Genomic DNA, 10,763 nt, shown 5'->3' on the forward strand with positions numbered 1-10,763 from the left:
TACTGGTCAACTAGGTTACATTCCCCTTGGGAGGACTATAAAAGGAGAGCGGCACTTTTATCAGGGACATCAAAGACATTGCAGTCACTACACAAACATGCAGGGGCATGATGTTAACCAATGCTGTTCACCAATATCTCTGTATACATCCCCTGTGTGAGTGTGGTGTGTGTGTGTGTGTGTGTGTGTGTGTGTGTGTGTGTGTTACCTCTGTGCAGCACTCTACTCCTGCCTGACTCACCAATGTCTCTCTATAAATCCCCTGTGTACAGTATGTGTGTGTGTGTTTGTGTGTGTGTGTGTGTGTGTGTGTGTGTGTGTATGTGCTTTACCCCCTGTGTAGTCTACTCCTGCCTGCCTGGCTGCCTGCGGCCACTTTCAAACAGAATACCAAAGTTGTTGCAGGTGTGCTGGGGCCCTAAGGAGGCACGTGGCTCCCAGTAAAACCACTCAGGTTTGGACTCAGGTTACCCATTAGGGAAACTCTCTCTCTCCCAATCACCCATTTCCTCTTTGTTTAAACAGGCTTGAAGTTACTTGTGTCATACTTCTGAATTACTGCACAACATTATGACAGTTATCCACCACCAGAAAGCCATTTCTACTTCTTCTGTCGTCCTGCAGTCCCTAGACATTGTGCTATAAACTATTTTAGATCAAGTTATTACAAAGTATTTATATACTTATTAGTGCATCTTTGTAACAGCATTTTGATTGAGTTTGTTTTAGTAACAATGTGAATTCACTGAAGAGTAAAGCACACTGCGCTTAGGCATTCACATGAACATGCTGACTTTTTGTCACTTGCCCACACACCTGCACTGACATTTTCAACTGACAAGTGTAGCCGGCGCGGTCTGTACCTCGCCGACTACTGCGTTGTGTTCAGGTGCACTGATGACAGGACGCTGACATTCCTTAGGCACTTTATTCTGAATAAATCAAATAAGAGCACGGATGTGGTTTTTCTCCATACATATAAACAGTAGCCTCCCCTCAGTCAATGGTAAACAGACTGACCGTTGAATTGCATTCATTCAAAAAGCATAAAACAAAATACAATAAAGAATTACTATGGAAAATAAATGTTCGCATTAGGCTGTTTTTTCTCCGATCACATTGCATGTTCTTCTTAGGAAATATATCTTAAATCTAACCTGTTCACACATAGGCTACAACATAAATACATACAGGACTACACCACAATGATTAGATCTTCTTACATAATACATGTAAATGAACATCACATTTGCTAAACATGGTAATGGGAGTACATACCTGAATAAATCAAATAAGAGCACGGATGTGGTTTTTCTCCATACATATAAACAGTAGCCTATACAAAAAAGAGAAAAGCTGAAGCATATAGGCTATCCTGCATGAAGACAAAATGGCGAGAGCTAACAACACACACATAAAACAACGTGGTTAGCTAGTTAGCTATTTCAAACATCTCATTATTCACTTCGGATATACATTAAGGAACACAAAACCACTCATCCCATATGCCCTTGCAATAATATACATGAAGAAATCAAAACCTGTGCTTGAGCTGACGTTAAAACACATTAATTATGTCTTAATGATCACATCGCATATAATACGTACCTCCCCTCAGTCAATGGTAAACAGACTGACGAGAGAACGCGATGTCATTCACTTAATACACTCTTCCCACAGAGGGCGCTGTTACACAAAATAATATAACTCCCAATACCAAAGCTAATTTTATACAAGGCAGAACAAGGATTTTGGAGAAATAAAACATATTGACCTGAACCAAACGCAATTGAAAACAAAAAAAGACTTACACATTTTCTCATATCTGTTACATTCACCCCTCTTTAATTTCACCAAAATCCTGAACACAGAGGGTTAATTCACTAGGAATAAATCATTAATACAAAACATAATGTTCACATTCACATGATCCGAAGTAACCCTGGAAATCTAATTCCTCACACAGCATATCAAGCTACTTACGAGGTAAGTTCAAAGAAAACAGCAGTTGATCAGGCTACTATCTCTTTTAGTAAATATGGTGCCTTTTACACCATATACAATCATGGCACTCTCCCCTCCAATATGAACACCCTATCAGAATGTATGCACTAAACAAAAACTTAACACAATACTCAGATTTTTAATTCATCACTCTGTCTAAAATAGGCTGAGCAAAGACAGTGATCTTCTATTGACCCCTTCAACAAAACCCTTGGTGAGTGGTTTTTGCACCATGTTCTCTATCAAGCGATTGACTGCCTTAACAACCCTACCAGTACGTGTCCTGACTACCTGTCTCTCAGGCCCTTGTGCTTGTGTGGGTGTCTGACTATCAGTCATTGTAACAGGTGAGGTGATGTTTGGGGATTCTGTCTCGCCTAAGTCAGGAGCTGCAGTCGGAGAGTCAGAGTCAGTGTCAGTCAGGTGTGAGTCAGGGGGCACACTGGAACCAGGTAAGTCTCTCACAGGTGAGTATTCGTTTTCCCCTTGACCTCTGACCTCATCAGACTGGGTTCTTGTCGATGTCCGTTGAACAAAGTCTCTGGACAGAGAGTGGGGTATCTCATTCTCCATTTCAGACTCATCAGCTTCAACTTCAAACTCAGACTCGACATCAGATGACGCATTTAACCATGAGCAGGTACGGTCCTCAGAAGCGTCTACTGCCAGGCCACTCAAGGCATCAACAGAGGAAGGCTGGAACTCACTGACCACATCCGAGGCATCTTCATCCAGCTCCTCTCCGCTTTGTTCTGGGACAGGTAAGAAGCTCACGTCCAACATTAGATTCCGATGAACGACTTTGGTTTTCCCACTCTCATCCCTGACTTTGTAAACGTGAGTCTGAGGATTCCGGTCTATGATGGTATACATGGTGGGCTCCCACTTGTCCGCTAGCTTCCTCTTCCCTCTTTCCGCTTTATTGGCAAGCAAAACTCGGTCGCCAACGTTCAAGTGGGTTCCACGTACTCTCTTGTTATAGCCATCAGCCTGATGTTGCTGTTCTTTCCTCGCATGCTGCTGAGCTATGCCGGCAGCCACATGAAGGTTCGCCATCAGCTTCTCTGCATAGGTCTTATAATTCACCACGACTGGATCCTTCAAGACTTGTTTGAAGACCATATCTACCGGGAGTCGGGGAACTCGACCGTACATCAAGTAGAATGGAGGATATCCAGTCGTTTCATGAATGGTGGCATTATATGCAAAGGTCAAAGTCTGTATCTGTTGGGCCCAGTGTTGTTTGGCTGCCAGCGGTAGGGCACGCAACATACTGCCAAGCGTCCTGTTGAACCTTTCGGTTTGCCCATTTCCCATGGGATGGTATGCCGTGGTGTGTGTTTTCGTAATTCCTGTGAGGCTGAGGAGTTCGGATATGAGTTTACTTTCAAAATTGGCTCCCTGATCGGAATGTACTCGCCCTGGAAAACCATAGATGCAGAACACGTTATCCCATAACTTCTTCGCTATTTGCTTTGCAGTTTGGTTGACACAGGGGAACGCATGAGCCAATTTTGTGAAGTGGTCTGTTATGACCAATACATCCACAGATCTTTGCTTACTGTCCTCAGCACTCCAAAAATCAATGCACACCAGTTCCATGGGTGCCGAAGTGCGAATGCTCTCCAAGGGAGCTCGAGCAGCTGGTTCAGGGGTTTTTGCAAGGATACAGCGTTGGCAGCATTTCACATATTCCTTGATGTCTCCTCCCATTTGCGGCCAGAAGAAACGCTGTCGGGCGAGGTGTGCTGTTCTAGCCTGCCCTTGATGTCCAGCGAGGTCATGCACACCAGCGAGAGCCTTGGCCTTCAAGCTAACAGGCAGCACAAACTGATACCTCTTCTCTCTGCTCAAAGGGTCTTTGGTTACCCTATATAAGACTCCGTCCAGGACTTTAAGATGATGCCACTGTTTGCACAGTGTCTGGGCCGTAGGAGCTAACCTACTTCTCCTTCGCCTAGGTGGTGGCTCACCCCTCTGAACGAGTGGCAGGACCTCCCTGATAACTGGATCAGTTTCCTGGCTGTGCCTTAGCTCGCCGATAGACAGGCCTGGAGGTGCATCCTGTTCTGGGGGCACCGCCTGGGAAAGGGCGTTGAGAAACTGTGTTGCTCTTATCTCCGCTCCCCTTTCCCACTCTACGTGAGCTTCACAAGTAGATCTCACATGCAAGGGTTCTTGACTGCCAGCCAGCCTGTCTCGAGCGGTGCCCATGGTTACACAACAGCCTGCATCGTGTGCCTGGAGACACTGGATCTTGCACCGAAAGAGATCCTGGACTTTTTCCTCCTTGGTTCCCTCTGCTTCAGCCAAAAGACTTTTATATGGCTCGCTGATCAACCTCTGACTCACTGACTTAGCAAAAGGATCTCTACTTAGGGCATCTGCCACGATGTTCTTTATCCCAGGGATGTGTTTGATACTGAAAGTGTATGGGGAAAGTTTTGCCACCCACCTTTGTTCACAAGCGTCAAGTTTTGGTTTGGTCATTATATAAGTTAAAGGATTATTGTCGGTCCACACTGTAAAAGTGTGGCCCTTCAACCAGTGGCTGAACTTTTCACAAACACTCCATTTGAGCGCCAAGAATTCTAGGCGGTGGGCAGGATACCTCTTTTGTGAGCCAGTGAGGGTCTTGCTGGCAAAGGCGATCGGGCGTGCCTTCGTTTCTCCTTCTGGTATCTGGGACAGAACTGCCCCAAGACCATCAAGAGATGCGTCAATGGACAGAACCAAGGGCTTAGAGAAGTCTGGATGGGTGAGGACTGCACAGTTCAGGAGCTTCTCCTTAAGGCTGGCGAAGGCAGTGTCGCAGTCAAGGGTCCAGTCTGCAGGTTTGAGCTTTCTGTAGACCCCTGGATTCTGACTGTACTTTCCAGCCTTTCCTCTCCGTTTCTGGCCAGCTGTGAGGGCAAACAGGGGTTTTGCGATGGAAGAGCAATTTGGTATAAAATGCTGATAATAAAATACCATCCCCAGGAACGACTTGACTCTGTGGACTGAAGGAGTGCAGCTATCATATTCCATCAAGTCCCTCTTCGACATTTTGGCGATGACCTCAACCTTCTCCGGGTCAACAGCAACACCGTCACCGTCAACAATGTGTCCGAGGAACTTCACGGACTTCCGCAACAGATGGCACTTTTTCGGACTCAACTTCAGGTTGTGCTCCCGCAGCCTCTGAAAAACAACTTCCAACCTGCTGAGGGCCTGCTGTTCATTGGGGGCAAAAATCAGGAGATCATCTAAATAGCACAGAAGACTGCTGAAGTTAAGATCACCAAAGATACTCAACATCATCCTCATGAAGGACGCTGGACTGTTGCAAAGCCCCTGCGGCATCCTGTTATACTCGTGCAGGCCTAGTGGTGTTGTAAAGGCGGTATACCTTTTGTCCTCTTCATGCATGGGCAGGTTATAAAAACCAGACGTGAGGTCCATGGTGCTGAAGACAGTGTTACCGCCAAGAGCAGCCAAGCAGTCTGATTGATGGGGCAAAGGATGAGCATCCTTGATGGTTCTCGCATTCAGCCATCGAAAATCTGTGCATATACGAAGATCGCCGTTTTTCTTCCAAACCATCACGAGTGGGGAGGCATATTCACTCATTGATTTACGTATGATTCCCTGCTCTTCCATCTCGGTGAGAACCTGACGCAGCTTTTGATAGTGGGCTGGCGGCACTCTACGATACGGAAGACGGAAGGGACGGTCGTCAGTGAGGCGGATTCTATGTACAAAGCCCTTGGCTTCCCCACAGTCTAGATGGTGCTTTGAGAATACATCCTGATATTTTTCCAGCAATGTCACAAGTTGGAGCTTGGTGGAGGGGCTCGCTTCACAATGATCAATGTCGACATTTCCCAGACCAGACTTCTGAAGCCTGTCTTTCAAATCAGTGTTGTCATCCTGTTTCACATGAGTCACTTTAGCAGAGCCAGCATCACTCTGAAAGGAACCCTGGAACAGCGGGAAGTCTTCAGCTGCAACACAAGTAGACACGTCTGCGAGCTTGCTGTTCTTTCTCAGGGTGAGTGGTTTATCAGAGATGTTGGTGATTTTCATGGGAGTCCAGCCATCTCCCCACAGCGGCGTTACAACTTTCCCCACCATGATGCCCCGAGGCACACACCTAGAGGTGGTGGGCTCGACCACAACTGTGCTCCCAGGTGACTTGGGCACATTACTGGGCAGTCTACCCCACAGCAGGTACTCTTGTTTGGGAAGAAGAGTCACCGCCTGGGTTAGTTTCACTGTCCCTACTTTTTCCGGCACATCTTCACCCCTCCATCTCGTGAGGCTTGCCATCATCTCCAAAAACTGTTCACCGTCTGAAGACCCTTTTGTGTTGCGCGAGATAAGTGTCCAGTAACTGTTCTCATTTTTCAGCTGATGCAGCACGTATTTCAACATATTGGTGCCTACTATGACGTCATCCCTCTGACCAGTGACTACCAGGACTGGGACCATGCACTTCACCCCATACAGACTCAGCTCCATGTCATACATGCACTTGGGGCTCACCCGTACTCCTCCACAGCCAACTAGGATGATGCGCTGCGGGAGTTCTTGCTGTTGGGTCAAGACGCTATCTGATAGCAGTCTCTGCTCTGCCTCTTCACTTATCGTGCAGGCCATTGACCCTGTATCGAGGAGCCCTTGCAACTGAGCACGGCCATTAACTGTCACTGGTGCGTGAAATAACTCGCTGAACGTCTCCACTGTGTGAATATTCTGAACAATTATTGTGCAATTATCTGACATTGCTTTACAAACATTGACATACATCTCCTTTAATTCTTCACTTTCTTCAAGGGTTGATGCTTTAACGCTCACACATCCCCTCTCCGTATGTGAGCCATCTAGTTTAAACTGGCTCCGCCTTGCTCAGGTTTAGGCTGTTCTTGTGCTGACTGTGGCTGGGTGTTAATTCTTGGCCGGCGCTGTTGGCACTCTCTCTTCCAGTGGCCGGGCTTGTAACAGCCCATACAGAGGTTCGCCTGTCTACAGTGCGCAGTAGTTGAGTGTTCAGCAGACTGACAGACTCTACATCTACTCTGAACTATGGCTGCTGGCCCCCTGCTCGGTGGCACGACTGCTGCTGTCTGGGCATTCTGCTCCAGCACACGGTTCAGCAAGCCAATGAGAGACTGGATGCAGGCGCTCTCGGTCTGAGAAGAGGATGGTGGTTCAATTGGCTTCGGGTAGCAGGTAAGGTCTGTAGTGTTATTAGCAGTGACTGTCTCTATTGCTGGTGTCTGAACATGTACACCAATGTTCTTTGGCCGGTAAGACTTGGCTTGAGACATTGTTCTGGCCTCTCTGTGATGTTCAATGAGGTGTTCCTGAATTTCATTTGCTGTCCATTTCTCTGCTGTTTTGCACTTTAGGACACTTGCAAGAGCGGGGTCAGGACAGTGCTTCACCAGCATCATTGTGACTTCATGAGAGGGGTCCTCAACGTTTCGCCCCTGTCTTCTCAGGCACTCATCCGCAACATCCACAGCCTTATTTAAGCGTATCCAATAGTCCATGGGACTTTCTCCGGCCGAAGGAAGCGTGTTATAAAAATCTGCTAACGGCATCGAGGAGTAGGTTACCTCACTGAAATGCTGTTTCAGAATATCAAAGACAAGCTTGGAGTTTTCAGCTGGCTGCAGCGATGGCATGCTGCGCAGGGTAACTTTAACGATGTCTCTAGCCTTTCCCATTAGTCTTGACATGATCTCCTGAGAGTACTCTTGCGGGGGGACACCCCTCTTATTCAGGTACACGCTCATCATTTCTTCCCACTCATGCATTGTGTGTTTGTCTGTTCCATCACCCCTGAAGTAAGGCGGCTCTTTGACATCTGTCTTCATAACTAACTTTACTCCAGTCATGTTCAAGTCAGACTGTCCAAGTCCTAAGTTCAGGCTAAGTGTAGGAGTGGTTTGGCTATCTGCACTATTAACAGATCTCTGTAGTTGGCTAGCAATGTTCTCTCCTATTTCATAAGCTAATTGTGTGATGAGATTCCCTAGGTCTGCGGAACTCACATCTGGACTAGACGCTGGCTGACGTGGAGAATGTTCATCTGTATGCGTGTGAGTGTATGAGAATACAGGGCGGCCCACTGAACTAACACCGTTCCCGATGTCTGAAACATCCCCTAACCTACGCATGTGTTGTGCGGGGGAATGTGCATCAGTGTGTAAGCGTGTGGATGAGAGTACAGGTCTGCCTAGTACACCAGCACCTTTAACCGGCGTGCACTCCACCCTACTCATAAGCCTGCCCCTCCCCAAGGTTACCACTGCAGCATCCCCACGGCTAAGGGGTGTCTGCACATCCTTACCATCAGTCATTTTTGCAAAAGTTGTGATGTGTTAGACTATGGTAATAATATGTGAATTACTAGTACATGCAAATATGCAAATAAGAAAAATAAATCACAATGTAAAATTATACTAGCTGAGGTAGAGGCAAATAGTAGTTAAAATTTCCACATTATCATTAGCCCATGTACTTGTCAATGTCCTGAAGAGGTTCCAACTCGTCACAGCAACCACCGGCGATCACCCTGGCGATGATCTGAAGCGAAGAAATCCGGGTCACGGCACCAATGTAGCCGGCGCGGTCTGTACCTCGCCGACTACTGCGTTGTGTTCAGGTGCACTGATGACAGGACGCTGACATTCCTTAGGCACTTTATTCTGAATAAATCAAATAAGAGCACGGATGTGGTTTTTCTCCATACATATAAACAGTAGCCTCCCCTCAGTCAATGGTAAACAGACTGACCGTTGAATTGCATTCATTCAAAAAGCATAAAACAAAATACAATAAAGAATTACTATGGAAAATAAATGTTCGCATTAGGCTGTTTTTTCTCCGATCACATTGCATGTTCTTCTTAGGAAATATATCTTAAATCTAACCTGTTCACACATAGGCTACAACATAAATACATACAGGACTACACCACAATGATTAGATCTTCTTACATAATACATGTAAATGAACATCACATTTGCTAAACATGGTAATGGGAGTACATACCTGAATAAATCAAATAAGAGCACGGATGTGGTTTTTCTCCATACATATAAACAGTAGCCTATACAAAAAAGAGAAAAGCTGAAGCATATAGGCTATCCTGCATGAAGACAAAATGGCGAGAGCTAACAACACACACATAAAACAACGTGGTTAGCTAGTTAGCTATTTCAAACATCTCATTATTCACTTCGGATATACATTAAGGAACACAAAACCACTCATCCCATATGCCCTTGCAATAATATACATGAAGAAATCAAAACCTGTGCTTGAGCTGACGTTAAAACACATTAATTATGTCTTAATGATCACATCGCATATAATACGTACCTCCCCTCAGTCAATGGTAAACAGACTGACGAGAGAACGCGATGTCATTCACTTAATACACTCTTCCCACAGAGGGCGCTGTTACACAAAATAATATAACTCCCAATACCAAAGCTAATTTTATACAAGGCAGAACAAGGATTTTGGAGAAATAAAACATATTGACCTGAACCAAACGCAATTGAAAACAAAAAAAGACTTACACATTTTCTCATATCTGTTACACAAGCATTCGATAAACAATGGACAAAAATAGTCGGCGTTCGCGGTGGTGTGTGGGGTTGTTTTGAAAACAGTGAAATTAAGTAATCGAACATCAAAAGATGGGAGTTCGCTGCAGGAGTAGGAGCCTTAATTAATACATTAATTACATATTGGTCCACTGTCTAGTGCTGGGAGCTTACTAGCTAGGCTTGTATACATTCTACAGCAATTCCAGTAGACAGGTAACAGGTACCACCTATCATAATGTGATTCTGGCTTTCTGCACAGTAGCCTTCAACAGCTTTTAGAACTCTCGTAAATCAAAGACAACCAAAACAAGCTAATTAGTGTGACCCAAACAGATCTCCTTCCTGAAACTGAGCTGCATGTTGACCTTGTGTGGGGGCAGTTTTTACTGGTAGAGTTCTCTCTTCCCGCTCTCTCTCTGTGTGTGTGTGTGTGTGTGTGTGTGTGTGTGTGTGTGTGTGTGTGTGTGTGTGTGTGTGTGTGAGTGAGTGTGTGTGTGAGTGAGTGTCTGTGTCTGTGTATGTGATGTGTGTGTGTGTGTGTGTGGCAGCTGGTAGTCTGTGCCGGCGTGCAAGTTTCAGGTGGTGTTTTACACACACACACACACATACACACACACACACACACACACACACACACACACGCCACCTGAAGTGATACTGACACAAGCAGCTGCATCAACATCACCCACCAGCGGTCGGCGCGTTCCCATGCCACTGATCTCCACAGAGGCCATCCGCAGAGGGAGTCCAGCCTGCTACTGGTCAGACTGACCACTCTGGTCTGACCTGCTGCTCTGTACCGACCCGGTCACATCCTTTACACGCCACTGTGGGCAGCCACGGAGACAGGCCTGAGAGACTGAAAGCGTTTTGGTGCATCAATGAGTGTGACACCACAGTAACATTCAAAGAGACAGACAGCCTTCTGGTTCAGATCTCCTGTCGTCCGTCTATGGTATTTTCTGACTGGCTATCTATGGTTGAGGAGTATTGGTTTGATTGGGGAGTTGGGTACTGATGTAGCACTGAAATATCAACATTCACTGACATGTTTCGATTTTATTCTTCAAGAACAAAAAGAACAGATGAAGAACAGATGAAAACTGACATTAAAAAATGATTCAGCTTTAGTCCCAACACATAACACAATTATGT

The 10,763-nt window shown here is 45.9% G+C and overlaps 2 protein-coding genes across 12 annotated transcripts in view; both read right to left on the minus strand.

Moving 5' to 3' along the window:
- mcamb (melanoma cell adhesion molecule b) overlaps nt 1-10,763 on the minus strand; it is a 53,613-nt gene that overhangs the window by 24,811 nt on the left and 18,039 nt on the right. The window lies entirely within an intron of this gene.
- Nucleotides 846-10,763, minus strand: part of LOC121688279 — a 522,978-nt gene continuing 513,060 nt past the window's right edge. For 2 of the 4 annotated variants that reach the window (XM_042067753.1, XM_042067754.1), the window contains one exon: nt 846-9,103. In XM_042067753.1, coding sequence (XP_041923687.1) covers nt 2,161-6,792 — 4,632 coding nt within the window. In that variant the 5' untranslated portion in view covers nt 6,793-9,103 and the 3' untranslated portion in view covers nt 846-2,160. Of the gene's footprint in view, nt 9,104-9,375; nt 9,392-10,763 lie in introns of those variants that run through there. The other 2 variants (XM_042067756.1, XM_042067755.1) reach the window with 2 other exon arrangements.

The sequence above is a fragment of the Alosa sapidissima genome, chromosome 17 (genome assembly GCF_018492685.1).
Source record: "Alosa sapidissima isolate fAloSap1 chromosome 17, fAloSap1.pri, whole genome shotgun sequence".
NCBI classification, from domain to species: Eukaryota; Metazoa; Chordata; class Actinopteri; order Clupeiformes; family Clupeidae; genus Alosa; species Alosa sapidissima.